Raw genomic sequence first — 19659 nt, 5'->3', positions numbered from 1 at the left:
TAGTCTTGTTTTATTTCGTGCTCATTAAACGGCACAAAATGAATGATAAAACGGAATCGTGAAATCCACAGTAGATTCAACACAAGTGCTAATTTTCTTTACTTTTATTTGTTCATATATAAGTTCAACTAATTCAATAAAACTCGCGAAGGCCTAGTCATAAACCCTATTCAACAAATAATTAACTTTGTTTAACAACAAATTTTGATGGGTCCATACTTCATTCACGACTGTTTACATACGGACATCAAGCCAGTGTTTACAGTACACTGTCATTCAAATATCCGTTTATATTTTGATGAGTAGAAAATGAACGGAAAATGAGCAGACGACATGTTACAGCTATATTTCATATTGATGACTGTTAGTCGTCATTTATAATATATAAGAATACATTTGACAGTTTAATAATTTTTGTAAGTTGCCGCTGACTTTCTCAAATTATTATATACGATATCTTTCAGATTATCAGAGAGTTTCAAGTCACATGCCATTCTGAGGTAGATGCTAAAATTACACAGGTTTTACTGCCAGCAGATCCCCTTGAGTTACAGTTTATCAACAGATGAATTAATTCATGTATTTGTTGTTATCCAATGAGATATGGAGTTGATCCAGGTGGATGATGTCCTTTGACAATGGTGATTGGCTGTTGAAATCATTACATATTAGGTTTTCAGACACCTGGCGTTTACAAATTAAATGACAAGGCCCACTTGCAGATAAAATCGCGACCGTTTGTCGAGGATGCGCGCGGATGGTGACTTTTACCACTCGTCTGGTGAATTAAGACGATGTTATCATTGTATATACAACGGACGATCGATTCATCCAACGAATTACATTCACTGAAAGTTATATACTGGGTTGGATATCTAAGGTATTATGACGTAAACCTCAAACCGTGTAACTATAAACTGTTATCAGAAACAATAACATTGTGTTAAAGTAGCTCACTTTAACACACACACACACACACACACACACACACACACACACACACACACACACACACTCAACAAAACAAAAACAAAAATATATAGGAGAATGAATGTTGATGGAGATCTGGGTTCATACTTGGGCCTAATAAAACAATTGTGTGGTTCCGATTACGCTCAATTTTAGTTGGGATAGGTAGATTTTTTAATCTATTTTATCATAGTATCTTTTAAGGTGCGAGTGTTTTTCCAGGTGTGAGTGTCTAGGTCAGGTAGTTATGTGTCTTCCGTATAGTGGAAACATTTGAAGAGTACAAGATTAAACACACTGTGCCAGTCTAGTGCCATGACAACTTTAACTGGTTGTCAGAACATTAGTAAGGCTCGTCATCTAGTAATAGAAAATGAAATATGGCATGCAAATGAGATAAACAAACAAGACAGCCAGAAAAGAATGAATTCAAAGCGTAAATTTTAATCAACTAAGTCTATCTGTTGGTATTGCACTGGTGAGTTTTGGTGTGAGGGTCGAACTAAGTTGACCGTAGAGGGCGCAGTACTCTGTCTGGCACGTCTGCAGTCTGGGGACAGGTCGAGGTCCAGGTCGAGCACTCTGTGTGTATTACTCAATATCGACAGCTGTACACCCCAGGCATCGCCATTGTACATGCACGCGTTGTTAAACCAGGTAAGATCTCAATGTACATTTGGTAACCTTCACTTTGTACGTTTATAAGACTCTGTACGACTTGGAGAACATTAGTCCTGCTTACATGACGGTGCACGAGTCTGTATTACTGACTTGACTCTAAAGGAGGGGGAGTGACAATTGTCAGAATCGAGTCCCGAATTCCTCCGTATGCAAGCAGGACGAGGAGAACATGTAATTCAAGGGTCTGTACAATAACTTAGGTGCACTGAAGTTGAAGTACTCATTGACGATCGAAACATAACTTTTATCATGTTGTCTAGTCTGAATGAAACAACGAAAAGGCCTGTCGTTGGTCCACGTACATGACTTGCATTGTAATCACGTGAAATATTGTGCCTGTAGGCTGTAGCACTAGTAGGTTTATCAGTGTGGAGGTCAAGCTCCGGCCACTCTGTCTATGGTTGTATGTCAAAACCATATTAACGTAACTCTCCAAAACCCAAGCTTCGATCATGAACATGTTTTTATTTCCTTTCTCTTTTCATATATTGTGTGATATGGCATGATAATAATACATATACTAAAACCTGTGCTGGAAAACTAACCTTTGTGTCAGCTTCCCTTTTATTGACTATTTCAATTCCATTTTTCAAGAGTCCAGGCCAGTCATCACAGGCAAGGAAGAAATGTCTCGGTCTGTGAGTGTGATGATGTGTAATGTAGAATATATCAATACCTCTATGGTCTAAATACTACAGACAGAACTATTATAAGAAGAATGGAAATTATGAAAGTGGTAGACACATGTACTAGTACAGCTTACATAAGGATTATGTTTGCAAAATGGAACATGATTTTATAATATTGTTCTGCTTTAAAGAAAAAAAAAAATTATATATGCAGCCTTTTGTAGAGTACACCTGGGACAGATTTCATTTAAAATGTATGTCTGTCTGTCTGTTTGTTTGTGCTCACCTTGATTGACAAATTTCTGTCAATCTACTTAATATAATATGGTTTATTGCTTCTTAAGGCCTCCAGCCCATATCGCAAAAAATTTACAATACTAGATTACAAAATCTCACAGAAGTGTACAGAAAACAAATTAGCAAAATTCCTTTCTTAAAACATCTGCTCTATATACATACGCAGCTAGGTTTAGAATTATTGGACCTTTGTTTGACGACATAAGTGAATAGAACTTTTCAATAGTAGGATTTACATATGACCATTCTGGTAAGTACTTTTGTCTGAGATTTTGGTACAGGGGACAAACTAAAGTAAAATGGTATTCATCTTCAGTATTTGGTGACATACATATTTTACAAGTGCGATCTTCGAGATCAATACCCAAAGCACGACCCTTTTCCACAGCCAGTTACCGAATCTACTTAATATGTAAATAATTGACACATAAAGAGTCTGCAGTGTGTATGAATTGTGTATTAAACAGCATACAACCTGTTAGTGTGTTACAAACAAGGTCAGTAGACTGTACTCATTTGCATACTAGTATACAACATGTACATAGCACATGTAAAATCAGTATTTTTGCCAATATTTTCTGATCAGGGCTAACAGGAGTTCAGATTAGGTTAAGTTGCATTAGCTATGCCTATCAAAAATGGCTCCCTGTCAATTAAACTGTCATAGCATCTGTATTATTTATAAGCATTCAAAATTTTGTCCTAAAGTGTTATTTCAATTTTCATTTTGTTTTATATTGGTAAGGCCTAAAAAAAAATTGTTTGGTTCCGGTTACCCAACCCCACCTAATTTTTCATTGTTTTAAAAAACATATTCAAGAAAAAAAAAAAAAAAATCACAAAAATTGTGGTCTCACAGGAAATAGTGGATGCGGAAACTGACATCAAATTAAAAAGGCAATATAAAACTGTTCTTCCAATCTGTAATGGATGTACACCTAATGAGATTATACATACAAAATTTTAAAAATTACCTTCCCCACCTATTCTAAAATATTGAACGTAATTGGAACCACACAATTTTTTATATATTAGACCTAAGGTTGTGTACATTATTAGAAGAGGTCACACTCAAGGTATTGATTCACAGTTTTCAGGAAGCCTCAATACTTGAATAGTGGAAATATATTGTAGTTTGGTGAAATATTTTGTAAAAATTATGTGTTGGAATCTAATCAGCATACTACTGTGCAGTACGTGTGCACAGCTGTGGTGTGTTTAAATCGTAATAATAATATTATATATGTATTAGAGAAATATTAGTTTCATGTTGATATTTCTAGTATTAAATCCTACTACTCAGTAACATGCTTCAGGTCTACATTATACATGTACATTTATTATCCCCTGTATTTGTCATCTATACACAGACTCACAATGTCCTGTTCAGAATTATAAAAACCATAGATTTGTGCCCGGTGGAGTGGTGGTATACAAACTTGTGTATAGTTATCAGGGAAACCTCCATACCTCACCAACCCCCACCCTATGTAGTGGTAAACTCCATACCTCACCAACCCCCACCCCACCCTATGTAGTGGTAAACTCCCTACCTCACCAACCCCCACCCCATCCTATGTAGTGGTAAACTCCCTACCTCACCAACCCCCACCCCACCCTATGTAGTGGTAAACTCCCTACCTCACCAACCCCCACCCCACCCTGGGTATCTAGTGGTGCATATCTGAGAATTGAACAGTACAGCTTGGCTTACAGAGATTCATATCAGGTGATGTTTGAATTGTGTAGCTGAGTTTATTGACCTACTTTTATATACAAGGCCACAGTATAGCAGTAATGCCAGGGTCACATATCATGTGATCAAGAAACCATGTGATCTGTACATTCTGACAATGAAATGTACTATGTGCTGATAAGATCAAAGGTCAAAATGCCTTTAGCATATACCTCTTATTTTATTTTTGCCAAGTCACCATTAGTACATGTAGTATTCAAATATATACAGGCCATCACCCTGGATTGTGACTATACAGTGTATTCCAGTACACAGTGTGGTGTATACATAGTACACATTCAGAAGGTATGTATTTAGATATGTTGTATGAAATTGTACCGATATTGATTTAACTAAAAGCTTATATTTTATTCAATGTTTTATTTTAGTTTTTTGCTGACTTGCGACTTTGCGACACCTGACACCCACTATGATGTGTTAGTATGCCCTCTCTGACCTGAGACTATTCTAAGCTACAGTCATACACATCATTTTTCTCCATGTCTCTATGTACAACTACACAGATATAACAAATTCAATATAATTTGGTGCATGCAATTGTCCTTAGCATATGTGGTTGCTTTTCACACCACAACTTTCCTGTAAGTCACACAATTTCAAAGTGAATACAATTATTATTACAATATGTACCAGCAATTCCTTGCACTGCTGTGCACACGCATACTACTATGAGGGATATTTGCAATGCAGTGCAATACTGAAAACATTATTGCATACCTGTATGCAAATGAGGATGCTATTATTCATTGTACACAAAAGCATGTGATCACATAGTGTCATTTTGTGGAATATGTTGCTTCACAGATAAACATATGCAATAATAACAAAACCCCATACCACGTGAGTTCCAGTGTTGGTACTCGGGGGTATTTGCACTCATACTTGCAGTGTTTTCTGCTGCACTTTCACTTGCTACGTTCATGAAAGTAGTGCCACAGAGAACACTGCAAGCACTTGTACAATTCGCAAATACCCCAAGTACGCACACTTGGCTGCACTGGCATGTCATAGAGTTCTGTCCTAGTATATATGTATTTTATACCACTACCAATAGTTGATATCACTCAACATTGCAGAGAATTTACGTGTTCCAGTAATTAGAATAATGTTATATAGATATTTATAATATGGCTACAGATCCACTTGGCCAATCAGGAACCTTGATTTATGGTGAATTATTATCTTGGCACTTAATGCTCTCTTACTGCAGTGTTGCAGCCAGCCTTTGGAAAGATTGTCTTTGATTCAGTCTGTTGTAACTCCCTAGCTTAGCTATGAATGAGTCTTTGGTTCTGTCTGTTGTAACTCCCTAGCTTGGCTATAAATGAATGTCTTTGGCATAGTCTGATGTAACTCCCTAGCTTTGCTATAAATGAGTCTTTGGTTCTGTCTGTTCTAACTCCCTAGCTTGGCTATAAATGAGTGTCTTTGGTTCAGTCTGTTCTAACTCCCTAGCTTGGCTATAAATGAGTGTCATTGGTGGTCTGTTCTAACTCCCTAGCTTGGCTATAAATGAGTGTCTATGGTTTAGTCTGTTCTAACTCCCTAGCGTGGCTATAAATGAATGTCTTTGGTGCAGTCTATTCTAACTCCCAAGCTTGGGTATAAATGAGTGTCATTGGTTCATTCTGTTGTGACTCCCTAGCCTGGCTATAATTGAGTGTCTGGTTCAGCATGTTCTAACACCCTATCTTGGCTATAAATGAGTGTTCATACTCCCTAGCTTGGCCATAAATGAGTGTCTTTGGTTCAGCCTGTCCACTTCTCTACATTTTTAATAATCTGTTATCATTTGTCTTCTTTTTTCTTAGATCACTTAAAAAGTAGGGAAAAGAGTCTAAGAACATTCAGAAGACTAGTTTGTTTGTTTGTTTGTTGAAACTGAGAAGTTTTGTGGTATCCTAGCAACTGATTCAGAATGGCAGTTACAGCTCCAGATGTCAAGTTCACCCAGGTATGTCATTGAAGTGAAAATTTACCCTGAGATTGTGTCTATAATATTGTCATGGAAACCATACAAGTGAAGTAGAACTTTAGAATAAATGTTTTGTCACAGACAGGTTTACATGTATTTGTTGTATATACACCGTGGTAGTAGTGTGAACTTTAACTTTAGCTGCCATATTGTTTTTAATTTGTCATTTTTAGTTTAGTTTTGTTAAATTTAGCTAGTACACAATCAGTCTCCTGTGTTTATTAAAAGTAGAATTAACAAAGAATACAAAGATAAGACCAAATAACACAAATTGTGTGTTTCTGATGACCAAACCAACCCTAGTTTTAGCCTCTGACCCTGCGCACTTTTTTAATGTCTTATCACCTTGATAATCATGAGTATTGTTAATAATTAATGTATGACTTACACTGTGTATTCTTCAGATTTTCATCAACAATGAGTTTGTCAACTCTGTGAGTGGTAAGACATTCCCCTCCATTAATCCAACCAATGGAGAGAAGATCTGTGACGTGCAGGAAGGAGATAAGGTAAATGCAATACAGTTACCATAGTAACATACATGTATGTATAACTCAAGATTCCCTCCTGAGTCCACTGTCTGTCTGATGTCAACATTAGACTGGTATAATATAGTTACCATAGTAACAAAGACATGTCTATTGTTGTGCACATTGCCATAGCAGCAGTTTTGTCTTTTTGTTGTAGGCTGACATTGATTTGGCAGTGAAAGCTGCTAGAGAAGCAATCAAACCAGGATCAACATGGCGTTCCATGGATGCATCGGCTAGAGGACGATTGATGAGTAAACTGGCTGACTTGATGGAAAGGGATATAGAATACATTGCTGTAAGTCAATAAATTAAAATACATTGCTGTAAGTCAATAAATGAAATATTTGGCATCACTAAGTCAATAAATGAAATATCTGACTTTGTTGTAAGTCAATAAATGAAATATTTAACATTGCTGTAAGCCAATAAATGAAATATTAGACTTGATGGAAAGTGATATAGAATACATTGCTGTAAGTCAATAAATGAAATATTTGGCATCACTAAGTCAATAAATGAAATATCTGACTTGATTGATGAAAGGGATGTAGAATACATTGCTGTAAGTCAATAAATGAAATATCTGACTTGATGGAAAGAGAGATATATATATAATACATTACTGTAAGTCAATAAAGGAAATATTAGACTTTGTTGTAATTCAATAAATGAAATATTTGACATTGCTGTAAGCCAATAAATGAAATATTAGACTTGATTGAAAGGGATATAGAATACATTGCTGTAACTCAATAAAGGAAATATTAGACTTTGTTGTAAGTCAATAAATGAAATAGCTGACTTGATTGAAAGGGATATAGAATACATTGCTGTAAGTCAATAAATTAGATATCTGACTTGATTAAAAGGGATATAGAATACATTACTGTAAGTCAATAAATGAAATATCTGACTTGATTGAAAGGGATATAGAATACATGTACATTGCTGTAAGTCAATAAATGAAATTTCTGACTTGATGGAAAGGGATATAGAATACATTGCTGTAAGTCAATAAATGAAATATTTGGCAGCACTGTAAGTCAATAAATGAAATATCTGACTTGATTGAAAGGGATATAGAATACATGTACATTGCTGTAAGTCAATAAATGAAATTTCTGACTTGATGGAAAGGGATATAGAATACATTGCTGTAAGTCAATAAATGAAATATTTGGCAGCACTGTAAGTCAATAAATGAAATATCTGACTTGATGGAAAGGGATATAGAATACATTTCTGTAAGTCAATAAATGAAATATCTGACTTGATTGAAAGGGATATAGAATACATGTACATTGCTGTAAGTCAATAAATGAAATTTCTGACTTGATGGAAAGGGATATAGAATACATTGCTGTAAGTCAATAAATGAAATATTTGGCAGCACTGTAAGTCAATAAATGAAATATCTGACTTGATTAAAAGGGATATAGAATACATTGCTGTAAGTCAATAAATGGAATATCTGACTTGATGGAAAGGGATATAGAATACATTGCTGTAAGTCAATAAAGGGAATATGTGACATGAATTAAAGGGATATAGAATACATTACTGTAAGTCAGTAAATGAAATATTTTGCCTAGTTCAGGGAGATTGATATTAGCTAATTATCTGTAAGTCAATACATCAAATATCTGACTTGATAAGTGATATAGAGAACCTTGCTGGAAGTCAATAAATTAAATATAGTACCTAGTCCAGGATGATATAGCCAATTATCTGTAAGACAATAAACGAAATATCCGACTTGATTGAAAAAAGAGCTAGAGTACAATGTCACTCAGTATTGTTTTTGTGTTGATTTCAGAGACTAGAGACATTGGATAATGGTAAACCATATACAAATGCAATGGGAGATATTGACATGGTTATTAAAACTGTCAGATACTATGCTGGATTTGCTGATAAAATCCATGGAAAAACCATTCCAGTTGGTAAGATGTCTGTATGCCTTTTGTTTGTTGTTCCCAAGGCGTGTACTACAAATTGTAGACTGATCATGTGATAGTTTGTCACATAACTGAAGTACCAGGATGTATGCATAGATATAGTGTGTCTACTTATTGAAGTTACAGTTACGCAACAAACAGAATTTTTTAGTCAGTATTTGAGGGGTGCACTTCTTGAACATCTGAAATAGCTTCAAAAGTAGATAGAAATATATACAAATGAGATGACAATAACTAAAAGGAGAACATCAAATGTTTCAAAAATTGATCAGTAAAGCCATATTTTTATTTTACACGCCATCTTATCCCATAGTTTTTTCATATATTCATCATAAACACATTGACACCCCTGCAGGATAATGGAACATCCTTTGTTCCTTTATAAACACATTGGCACTGTTAGAATATTATGTACCTGTACATGAACCTTGCTATTCTTTTCTAGATGGCAGTTTTTTTACCTACACTCGCCATGAACCTGTTGGTGTTTGTGGTATGGTTACTCCATGGAATTTTCCATTGGTGACAACGATAGTAAAGCTTGCCCCAGCACTGTGTTGTGGTTGTACAATGGTTAATAAACCAGCTGAACAAACTCCACTGACTATTCTGTATGCAGCATCACTTATCAAAGAGGTAAAATAATGTACACATATCATCTGGCTATGAAAACGCTAGCTAATGTCTATCACAATGAGGCCTATTATGTATAAACTACTACTATTTCCTGAGATTAAAAGTTAGTAAAAGCTGATTAATATGACATCTGCTAGTGCCCAAATAAGGCCAGGCAATAAGCGTTTGATAACACATCACATTCTCAGGCACAAATCCTCTCCATTGTCCATAGTCAAAGCAAATCACTAAGAAGATTTCAATGCTACATGAATATTGCCCTAGGGTAGTAGAATGTGACTAGTGTCACCTATATGTTAATTGAGGTCTCTGTGAGTCAATTAATAGTCCATACCAAGTGATTCAATCTAAGCCAGTGACTGAAGGCTATACCAAGTGATACAATCTAAGCCAGTGACTGAAGGCTATACCAAGTGATACAATCTAAGCCAGTGACTGAAGGCTATACCAAGTGATACAATCTAAGCCAGTGACTGAAGGCTATACCAAGTGATACAATCTAAGCCAGTGACTGAATGCTATACCAAGTGATACGATCTAAGCCAGTGACTGAAGGCTATACCAAGTGATACAATCTAAGCCAGTGACTGAAGGCTATACCAAGTGATACAATCTAAGCCAGTGACTGAACGCTATACCAAGTGATACAATCTAAGCCAGTGACTGAAGGCTATACCAAGTGATACAATCTAAGCCAGTGACTGAACGCTATACCAAGTGATACAATCTAAGCCAGTGACTGAAGGCTATACCAAGTGATACAATCTAAGCCAGTGACTGAAGGCTATACCAAGTGATTCAATCTAAGCCAGTGACTGAAGGCTATACCAAGTGATACAATCTAAGCCAGTGACTGAAGGCTATACCAAGTGATACAATCTAAGCCAGTGACTGAAGGCTATACCAAGTGATACAATCTAAGCCAGTGACTGAATGCTATAGCAAGTGATACAATCTAAGCCAGTGACTGAAGGCTATACCAAGTGATACAATCTAAGCCAGTGACTGAACGCTATACCAAGTGATACAATCTAAGCCAGTGACTGAAGGCTATACCAAGTGATACGATCTAAGCCAGTGACTGAAGGCTATACCAAGTGATACAATCTAAGCCAGTGACTGAAGGCTATACCAAGTGATACGATCTAAGCCAGTGACTGAAGGCTATACCAAGTGATACAATCTAAGCCAGTGACTGAAGGCTATATGAAAATGATGTGTTATAAGTACACCATAGTTCAGTCATCAAAAGACAAAAGATTGTATATTTTGGCCACTCAAAGCATCATTTGAAAATTTTACTCCTAATGGTTTAAATTATAGAAGAATTCCAGGCCGGCCACAATATCACTAGACCATCATAACACCATAGCAATGTTTTACTCCTAATGGTTTAAATTATAGAAGAATTCCAGGCCGGCCACAATATCACTAGACCATCATAAAACCATAGCAATGTTTCTAATGATGATACACTATTCTTCTAGATTGAGTTTTCTGTTGTTTTCTACCTCCAGGCTGGTTTCCCACCAGGTGTGGTTAATATTGTACCAGGTTATGGACCTACAGCTGGTGCAGCATTGGCTGAGCATATGGATGTTGACTTGATCTCCTTTACAGGTTCTACTGAGGTGAGCTATTTATGGAATCACTAAGTTACTAAAGAGTTTTATTGACCTGCTACTGTAGGTAGATATCAGATTTACTCAGAAGTTACTAAAGAGTTTTATTGACCTACTGTAGGTAGATATCAGATTTTCTAGGAAGTTACTAAACAGTTTTATTGACCTGCTACTGTAGGTAGATATCAGATTTACTAAAAAGTTACTAAACAGTTTTATTGACCTGCTACTGTAGGTAGATATCAGATTTAATAACAAGTTACTAAAGAGATTTATTGACCAACTACTGTAGGTAGATATCAGATTTAATAACATGTTACTTAAGAGATTTATTGACCTGCTACTGTAGGTAGATATCAGATTTAATAAAAAGTTACTAAAGAGATTTATTGACCTGCTACTGTAGGTAGATATCAGATTTAGTAAAAGTTACTAAAGAGTTTTATTGACCTGCTACTGTAGGTAGATATCAGATTTACTAGGAAGTTACTAAAGAGTTCTATTGACCTGCTACTGTAGTTAGATATCAGATTTAATAAAAAGTTACTAAAGAGTTCTATTGACCAACTACTGTAGGTAGATATCAGATTTAATAACACGTTACTAAAGAGATTTATTGACCTGCTACTGTAGGTAGATATCAGATTTAGTAAAAGTTACTAAAGAGTTTTATTGACCTGCTACTGTAGGTAGATATCAGATTTACTAGGAAGTTACTAAAGAGTTCTATTGACCTGCTACTGTAGTTAGATATCAGATTTAATAAAAAGTTACTAAAGAGTTCTATTGACCAACTACTGTAGGTAGATATCAGATTTAATAACACGTTACTAAAGAGATTTATTGACCTGCTACTGTAGGTAGATATCAGATTTAATAACACGTTACTAAACAATTTTATTGACCTGCTACTGTAGGTAGAAATCCGATTTACTAAAAAAGAATGTATTGTTCAGCGAGTTTAATATCCAGTAAACTAACTTGGATTTGGTGTCATCCTGTTTGTGATCCAGGCCACTGTGTTATAGCTAAAATGATGTCGGTTTGGTGTTTCACTTGTGCAACAGAAGATATAATACACACCCTTAAATAACTTCTAATGCAAAAGAATAAATTACATACATGTAGGTGCCATGCACAGTGGGGATATAGAAGTAGTCAAGTTGAAATGTTGATTATCAGTTAGAAAATAAACAATTGCAGCCATTAAAATCATCATCTCCATGTGTAATGTTTTCAGTAGAACTAATATAAGCCTGTTTTTACTGCACTGTGAAAGAATAGCAATGCTTATCACTGTTCAAAGTGATTGGGCAAAGGATCCTGCTGTGTTTATTGTGTCTCTGTTATTGTTAGTCTAGAGTTGAAATATGTCTAGCTGTGTGTGAAAACTATAATGTCCAATGAGTAAAACACCAAGCCTACATCATTTTAGCTGTAATGTCCCATGAGTGAAACACCAAACCTACACCATTTTAGCTGTAATAGCCCATGAGTAAAACACCAAGCCTACATCATTTTAGCTGTAATGTCCCATGAGTGAAACACCAAGTCTACATCATTTAAGCTGTAATATCCCATGAGTGAAACACCAAACCTACATCATTTTAGCTGTAATATCCCATGAGTAAAACACCAAGCCTACATCATTTTAGCTGTGATTTCAGATATTTCATCCATGTGGGCAGTATCATCCATACTTTCATTTCTGATTTAGTTGCTCACTATAATTGATATTGAAGTTAATAACCAACAAGATTGATATAAAGTTCATTGAACCCACAGCTTAATATTGATTTCTAGGTTAACCCTTTCATGACTGGAGACGAGTTTTAAATAATTTTGGGACCCAATTTATATGAATATTTTCATAATTACAATAATATTACTTTATTAGGAAGTAACATATCTTTAATTCCAGTCTAAAATGAAGTTGATATATGCCAAAAATTTACATAAAAACAAGAATTTTGTTCAAATAATTTTGGCGGCAAAGTTTTCAGGACTGAATGGGTTAATATCTTGTTTATTCACTAATACTGAGGTACATGTACATATGCCAAAACTCTTACTCTTTAAACCATTGTGTATCCCCAAGTTTGAAATTGACTTTTTTGACAAAAATTTGTACATGAAGTATAATTGTAAATTAGATTTTAGGAAAATAAGTTGTGATACATTTAGAGGAAAAGTTTTTATATGAGATTAAATGTTACTTTGAATGTATTTCAGGTGGGTAGAATTATCCAGCAAGCCTCAGGTACCTCCAACTTGAAGAGAGTTTGCCTTGAACTTGGAGGAAAAAGTCCAAACATAGTATTTTCAGATGTTGATAGTAAGTCGTTAATTTTGATATTAAATATGAAACTTTGTAGGTATGAGAAAAGAGTATATTTATACTATGCATGAGCCATTTAGAATAAAATATATGGAATATATACTCTGGTCATTATACGTCACCACAAAGCACATCCATGTCACAGCAACATGTGTCTATATACTAGTACGTCATTGGTTCTGCTGTGTTATATAAGTTAAAACATTCAAAATTACCATTACTTTCCCCGATTTTTCTTTGATATTACTGGCACTGGTATAATTATGTTATTCTCCAATATTTTTCTTCATTCAGCCACAAAATACTTATGATCTAAGTGTTGTCACTACACGTCTAGTGACTCGTAGTGACAGAGACCCCTTTGGTCGCTCGTATTTTCCTTGGCTGAACAAAGAAAAATATTGGGGAATAACATGTAGTTATCTTGAAGTTGGAGTGAAGTGTCTGGACAAATTTAATAGTTATTTCCTGACTATGAGGGCGCTAGTAGGCGTGTATTACCAAAATGGCTGTTCGGCAGCAACTGTCTTCCAACACTGATACTCATATTTGTCTTGAGGTTTGCTATCATAACACATTTTACATTTCAACTAATAATAAAATGTGTATGCCAGTTTTTGATGTGTTAAAATGAATTATGACAAATTATAATTTGTCACATGTGGAAAGATATAGAAATGATATCTTTTACTATTTTCAGTGGACTATGCTGTGGAGAATGCACATCAAGGACTGTTCTTTAACATGGGACAAGTGTGTATTGCTGGTTCTCGTTTATTTGTACAGGAAGAGATATATGATGAGTTTGTGAAGAAGAGTGTAGAAAGAGCTAAGAAACGTACCATTGGTGACCCCTATGACCCTGCCAATGAGTCTGGTCCACAGGTCAGTCAATGTTGTGTGCTAAGAAACGTACCATTGGTGACCGCTATGACCTCGCCAATGAGTCTGGTCCACAGGTCAGTAAATGTTGTGTGCTAAGAAACGTATGGGCAAGGTAACAGTACTCCTAATGGCCAACACATAAAATCTTTTGTTGTTGATATGTTGTATTCCATAAATTTCATCTCTATAATATGTACATGACCAGGTTGATAAAGATCAGTTTGACAAGATATTGGAACTTATTGAGAGTGGTAAAAAGGAAGGAGCTAAGTTGGAATGTGGTGGCTCTAGGAAGGGAGACACAGGCTATTTTATTGAGAGTACTGTGTTTTCAGATGTACAGGACAGTATGCGAATTGCCAAAGAAGAGGTAAGATTCACACATTTCTTATTTATTATTATTATTAGCCCCAACGGGTCAGCCCAGAGAGAGGCTGCAGGAATGACCCATGTCCATCCATCCATGGACAGCCATGTCTCCATGAGTCAATTTCAACCAAACCTGGCACAAATGTCAATCACTACAGTGTACAAATGCACATCACTTTATTTCGTGACCTTTGACCTTTATGACTAAATGGCGGCCATATTTGTTCTAAAAATAGACCTTTTGTCTCATATTTCCAAACATTTGATACATAGAGATACCACTCAAGCATCTACAAGTGTTTTCATTTGCTCAGTAACTTTTGAAATTCTGTTTATAGTGTTGCCATCATTCAAATTCTGATATGGATGTAGGATCATATTTCAGACATCAATTAGTACTACATACTGTTGTCTCAGCCTCAGGTCTCCAAAAGTTTGATACTCACAGACACCATTTCTACATCACATCATCAATAGTAAGCTTCTGATGAGACCTTGGCCTTTGACCCTGACCAACATTTTCAGGGTCAAATACCCAAGATTTGCCATTTACCATGACCCAAGAGCATTTATTCTTTTTATAGATATTTGGACCTGTCCAGCAAATTATGAAGTTTAAGACGTTAGAGGAAGTAATTGAGAGAGCTAACAACACAACATATGGACTGGCTGCTGCTGTTTTCACTAAAGATATTGATAAAGCCTTGGCTGTTAGCAATGCCTTACAGGCAGGCACTGTCTGGTAAGAAATGTAAATATGTTGATAAAGTCTTGGATGTTAGCAATGCCTTACAGGCAGGCACTGTCTGGTAAGAAACGTAAATATGTTGATAAAGTCTTGGATGTTAGCAACGCCTTACAGGCAGGCACTGTCTGGTAAGAAACGTAAATATGTTGATAAAGTCTTGGATGTTAGCAATGCCTTACAGGCAGGCACTGTCTGGTAAGAAATGTAAATATGTTGATAAAGTCTTGGATGTTAGCAACGCCTTACAGGCAGGCACTGTCTGGTAAGAAACGTAAATATGTTGATAAAGTCTTGGATGTTAGCAATGCCTTACAGGCAAACACTGTCTGGTAAGATCTTCAATCATGTATCTTGTGGAAATTTTTTGTTCCTTTTTCTTTTTGTTTTGAGGCGAGAGGGGCAATGTACAAAGCCATCACATGATTCCTGCCAATTGGAAAGTAGAAAATATTTTACTTTGTTATAATCATGACCTTAATAATTAACTGATTAAAAGAGTGTTTGGTTGGTTAATTAATTGGTTGGTTGGTTGGTTGGTTGGTTGGTTGGTTTACTTGGGATATTACGCTCTTTGGCCATCAGCTCGTTACTAATTGACTGACTAACTAACTAACTAACTAACTGATTGATTGATTTATTTATTTATTGATTAATTGATTGATTACTTCTAGGGTAAATTGCTATGGAGCTATAGGACCATCAACTCCTCATGGTGGATTTAAGATGTCAGGCATTGGAAGAGAATTGTAAGTTTTTGATGTCTATGTGTACACATTAAATAATGTATTTAATTTCATTGGAATAGAATCTTAATTATTTGATGTCTATGGGTACACATTAGTGAGTAGTAGTGACAAAGACCCCCTAGGTCACTCATGTTTTCCTTGGCTGAATGAAGACAAATATTGTGGAATAACATCAAATTGTCGTACATGTAAATTTCAATTCTATTTCCAGTGGAGAATATGCCCTTGATGAATACACAGAAGTCAAAACTGTAAGTTTACACATTAAGAACATCGCTGTCATTTCTACTTTTTGGCTGATTTTATAAATTTATTATGGAATTGCTAAAAAATAAAATAGATGGTGTCACACTTTACTTATTTTCTATATCTATTATTGAATAGGCCATTTCAGACTGCTAACAGGAAATTGAGAATACAGCGCCCTCGCTCAAATTGGGGGTAACATCACCTCATAAAACCGTTTAATTCTTAAGAGCTTTGTCCCTTGGTATTCTGTAGAAGTGTAAATCAGGGATGTTTCTCACATTGTTAAAACATCAAGGAAAGCAGCAGTGCTCTATGATTAACTGAGTAACCTATACCATATATACCCCTAAGGTACACACACAGGAAGTAGAGCACCACCATGGCAAATATTAGAAAGCCTAGGCCTATGCTAAACACAAGAAATAAAAGTTTAAGACAGGTGATGCCACTCTTTATTTAGTTGAATGTTTCCATAGTTACACCACTCTGAAATATGTTTATTTTGTTTTTCAGGTGACCATCAAAATACCACAGAAATGCTAGGCCGTCATATATATCATAGGAAACCATGGCCTTGTACATCACGTCCCAAGACTATTACACTAGTAGTAATATGAAGTGAACAAAAATGAATTGCTTTCATCCAAAAATCAATAAAATCTAGGGATTATGATCATAATAAAGATTATTTGGTAAATAGTAATTTCTAAACTTTGATAAAACAAGATACTGTGCTTCAGATAATATTGATAGTGTGTAGTATTTGATAGCATCTTGAAATCTCAGTATGGGCAAGGCAACAGTAGATGCGGCATATCAAAGTAAATTTTCCCCCAGTTTTTCACAATAAGGTAGTTTTGTTTTTAAAATCCAAATAAGTTTCTCTGAGGAGGTGTTGATTGCATAGCTTTTGTTTTATAGATATTGATAAGTGAAGTACAATCTAGTGTTGCTAAAATGTGATTGCCAGTATTAAATGATACTAAAGGAATATATTTGGCCCTTCAAACCATAGACAGTACAAGTAAGGGCTGGCTATGTGTTAACTTACAGCATACCAGTACTAAGAGTGTTACAAGTGATAAGCATATCAGTTAATTAATTAACTCTTACAACACCACGTCTGTGTATATGCAGAAAGTCCCTCCCAGGTTCCCAGGCCATGTTTTCATATGTGCAGACAGTCCCTTCTGGGTTCCCAGGCCATGTCTGTGTATATGCAGACATCCCGTCCAGGTTCCCAGGCCATGTCTGTGTATATGCAGACATCCTGTCCAGGTTCCCAGGCCACGACTGCATATATGCAGACAGTCCCTTCCAGGTTCCCAGGCCATGTCTGCATATATGCAGACAGCCCCTTCCAGGTTCCCAGGCCATGTCTGCATATATATGCGGACAAGTTGACTCATTTGCATAAGCCAAATTTTCATATTTATCCATAGTATGATTTTAACAGAGTATGTTCAACATACAGGTTATAGGTCACTCGTCAAAGTCACAGATTGCTCGCAATCTTCCATATTTAGCATGTAGTCCATATTTGGTTTGTCCATATTTGGCATGCTGTCCATATTTGGCATGTTACATGTTTTTGAACATAATCCAATAGTCATGGTTACTAAATGTAGTAGATTGGAATGCATAATTTTATGTAGTGGTAATATAATTACATTAAAATTTGACTTTTCTGTAGCAGTCCATCTATTAGATGTGTCTGATTACACACTTTGTCACAATTTACTTTTTGTCTTAAATTGTCTTTTCTGTTGCTGTTGGAAGAAGAAACTCTATCTGGTGTAGAACACTTGCTAGGAACATTGTGCTTTGATTTTGGACCAGATGTTGTCATAGCAACAACTGATATGTCATGTGATAAGATGTGTTTATTATTTGATCACATGTATATGAAATGTGACGTTAAAGTAGAGTTGAGATAATCTAATTTGCATTTCTGTGTATTTCCTTTAAAAGTCTTATATTAATCTTTTCACTTCGGAATAATTAAAATTCTTACATTCTCTCAAAACTTTGCCATATGAAAGCTTCCTTCTTGCACTTTTGAAATAATAAAAGAAATTTAGAGGTCCACCATCTTGTTTTCAAGGCAGCCAACAATCTTTTATTTTCCCATAGAGGTAACATACGTTGGTGGCCATATTAGATTCAGCAGCCATATTGGATTCAACGGCCATATTGGATTCTGCAATGGCTTAATTTTGATATCATATTGACCGCTATTTCATAATGTGTATGGTGACCCATGAATTTTTTTCTCAATTTTAACTGAGAATTATTGGAGATGACAAAAAGTTTTAAGATTACAATTCTGAGGTGCATTTCACGTTAAAGTATTTAAAAACCTAGTTTAAACCAGTGCAGTATGATAGATGCATGCACCATGAATTAAGATCTACAGCTATATTAGATACAATCTTAGTTATCAGTGTGTGTGTGTGTGTCTGTGTGTGTGTCTGTGTCCATACTAGTCTGTTTCATGGGTTGATATATATGCATGATTTTTCAGAGGTTGGTATAGATGTCTGTGCTTTGGGGGTGGAGCATGTATGTGTCACTGTGTCTGTCTTCAGGGGTTGGTGTTCATGTATGTGTATCTTTGTGTTTCCAAGGGTTTGTGTATGTAAGCAGAATAAGTTAGTCCAACTACAGACAAATACCAGTTGTTGTATACAGAAAGAAGACTGGAGGGAAATTATGGCAGTGGGTATGAAGGAGAGCAAGCTCCAGTCTCTGAGAAAATATATTCTTTATTAGAAATTATACCGACGTTTCGGTCTCACACACTGGTTGTTGTATATGTATTTTTGGAGGTTGATGTATGTGTGTCTGTGTTTTCAGGGATTTGTGTATACTTCAAATCATTCTAACTTCCATAACCACACTGAGATAACCACATTTTATGAAGTTGTTCTTATGGCAAACTTTTATTATAAACGTATAATACCGAAAATACAGACAAGTACTAAACTGAAATTACTGAAAAGATTAAAGCAACATTTGTAACTCACAATAAGAATAATTCGTGTAATACCATGCTCAAGCCAAATTGAACAAATAATATGGAATTTTTACTCTGGTTATTCTACATCACGACAACGCGTGTCTATATCACTGGTTTTGCTGTGTTCGAAACATGAGCCAAAAGTTTCAAAATACTTTCTCCTCCTTCCCCTCTCCTGCTGTAAAGCCTGCTTATTCCCAAAGTGTCATAAAAATATTTTTTTGTGTGCATGCATGTAAACTCAGCTTA

At 35.6% G+C, this 19659-nt stretch overlaps 1 protein-coding gene across 1 annotated transcript; it reads left to right on the top strand.

Annotated features, from left to right (window-relative positions):
- The first annotated feature begins 1043 nt into the window (after nt 1–1043).
- LOC144448702 (aldehyde dehydrogenase 1A1-like) lies at nt 1044–18406 on the top strand. Its single transcript, XM_078138990.1, has 14 exons — nt 1044–1626; nt 6144–6286; nt 6712–6816; nt 6995–7135; nt 8657–8783; nt 9244–9434; nt 10952–11065; nt 13289–13391; nt 14095–14279; nt 14485–14649; nt 15233–15390; nt 16068–16142; nt 16354–16393; nt 16905–18406. The coding sequence occupies exons 2-14, from the start codon at nt 6251–6253 to the stop codon at nt 16932–16934; spliced, it is 1470 nt and encodes a 489-aa protein (XP_077995116.1). The 5' UTR covers nt 1044–1626; nt 6144–6250; the 3' UTR covers nt 16935–18406.
- The last annotated feature ends 1253 nt before the right edge of the window (nt 18407–19659 follow it).

The sequence above is a fragment of the Glandiceps talaboti genome, chromosome 17, assembly GCF_964340395.1.
Source record: "Glandiceps talaboti chromosome 17, keGlaTala1.1, whole genome shotgun sequence".
NCBI classification, from domain to species: Eukaryota; Metazoa; Hemichordata; class Enteropneusta; family Spengelidae; genus Glandiceps; species Glandiceps talaboti.
This window is presented reverse-complemented; position numbering and strand designations above follow the sequence as displayed.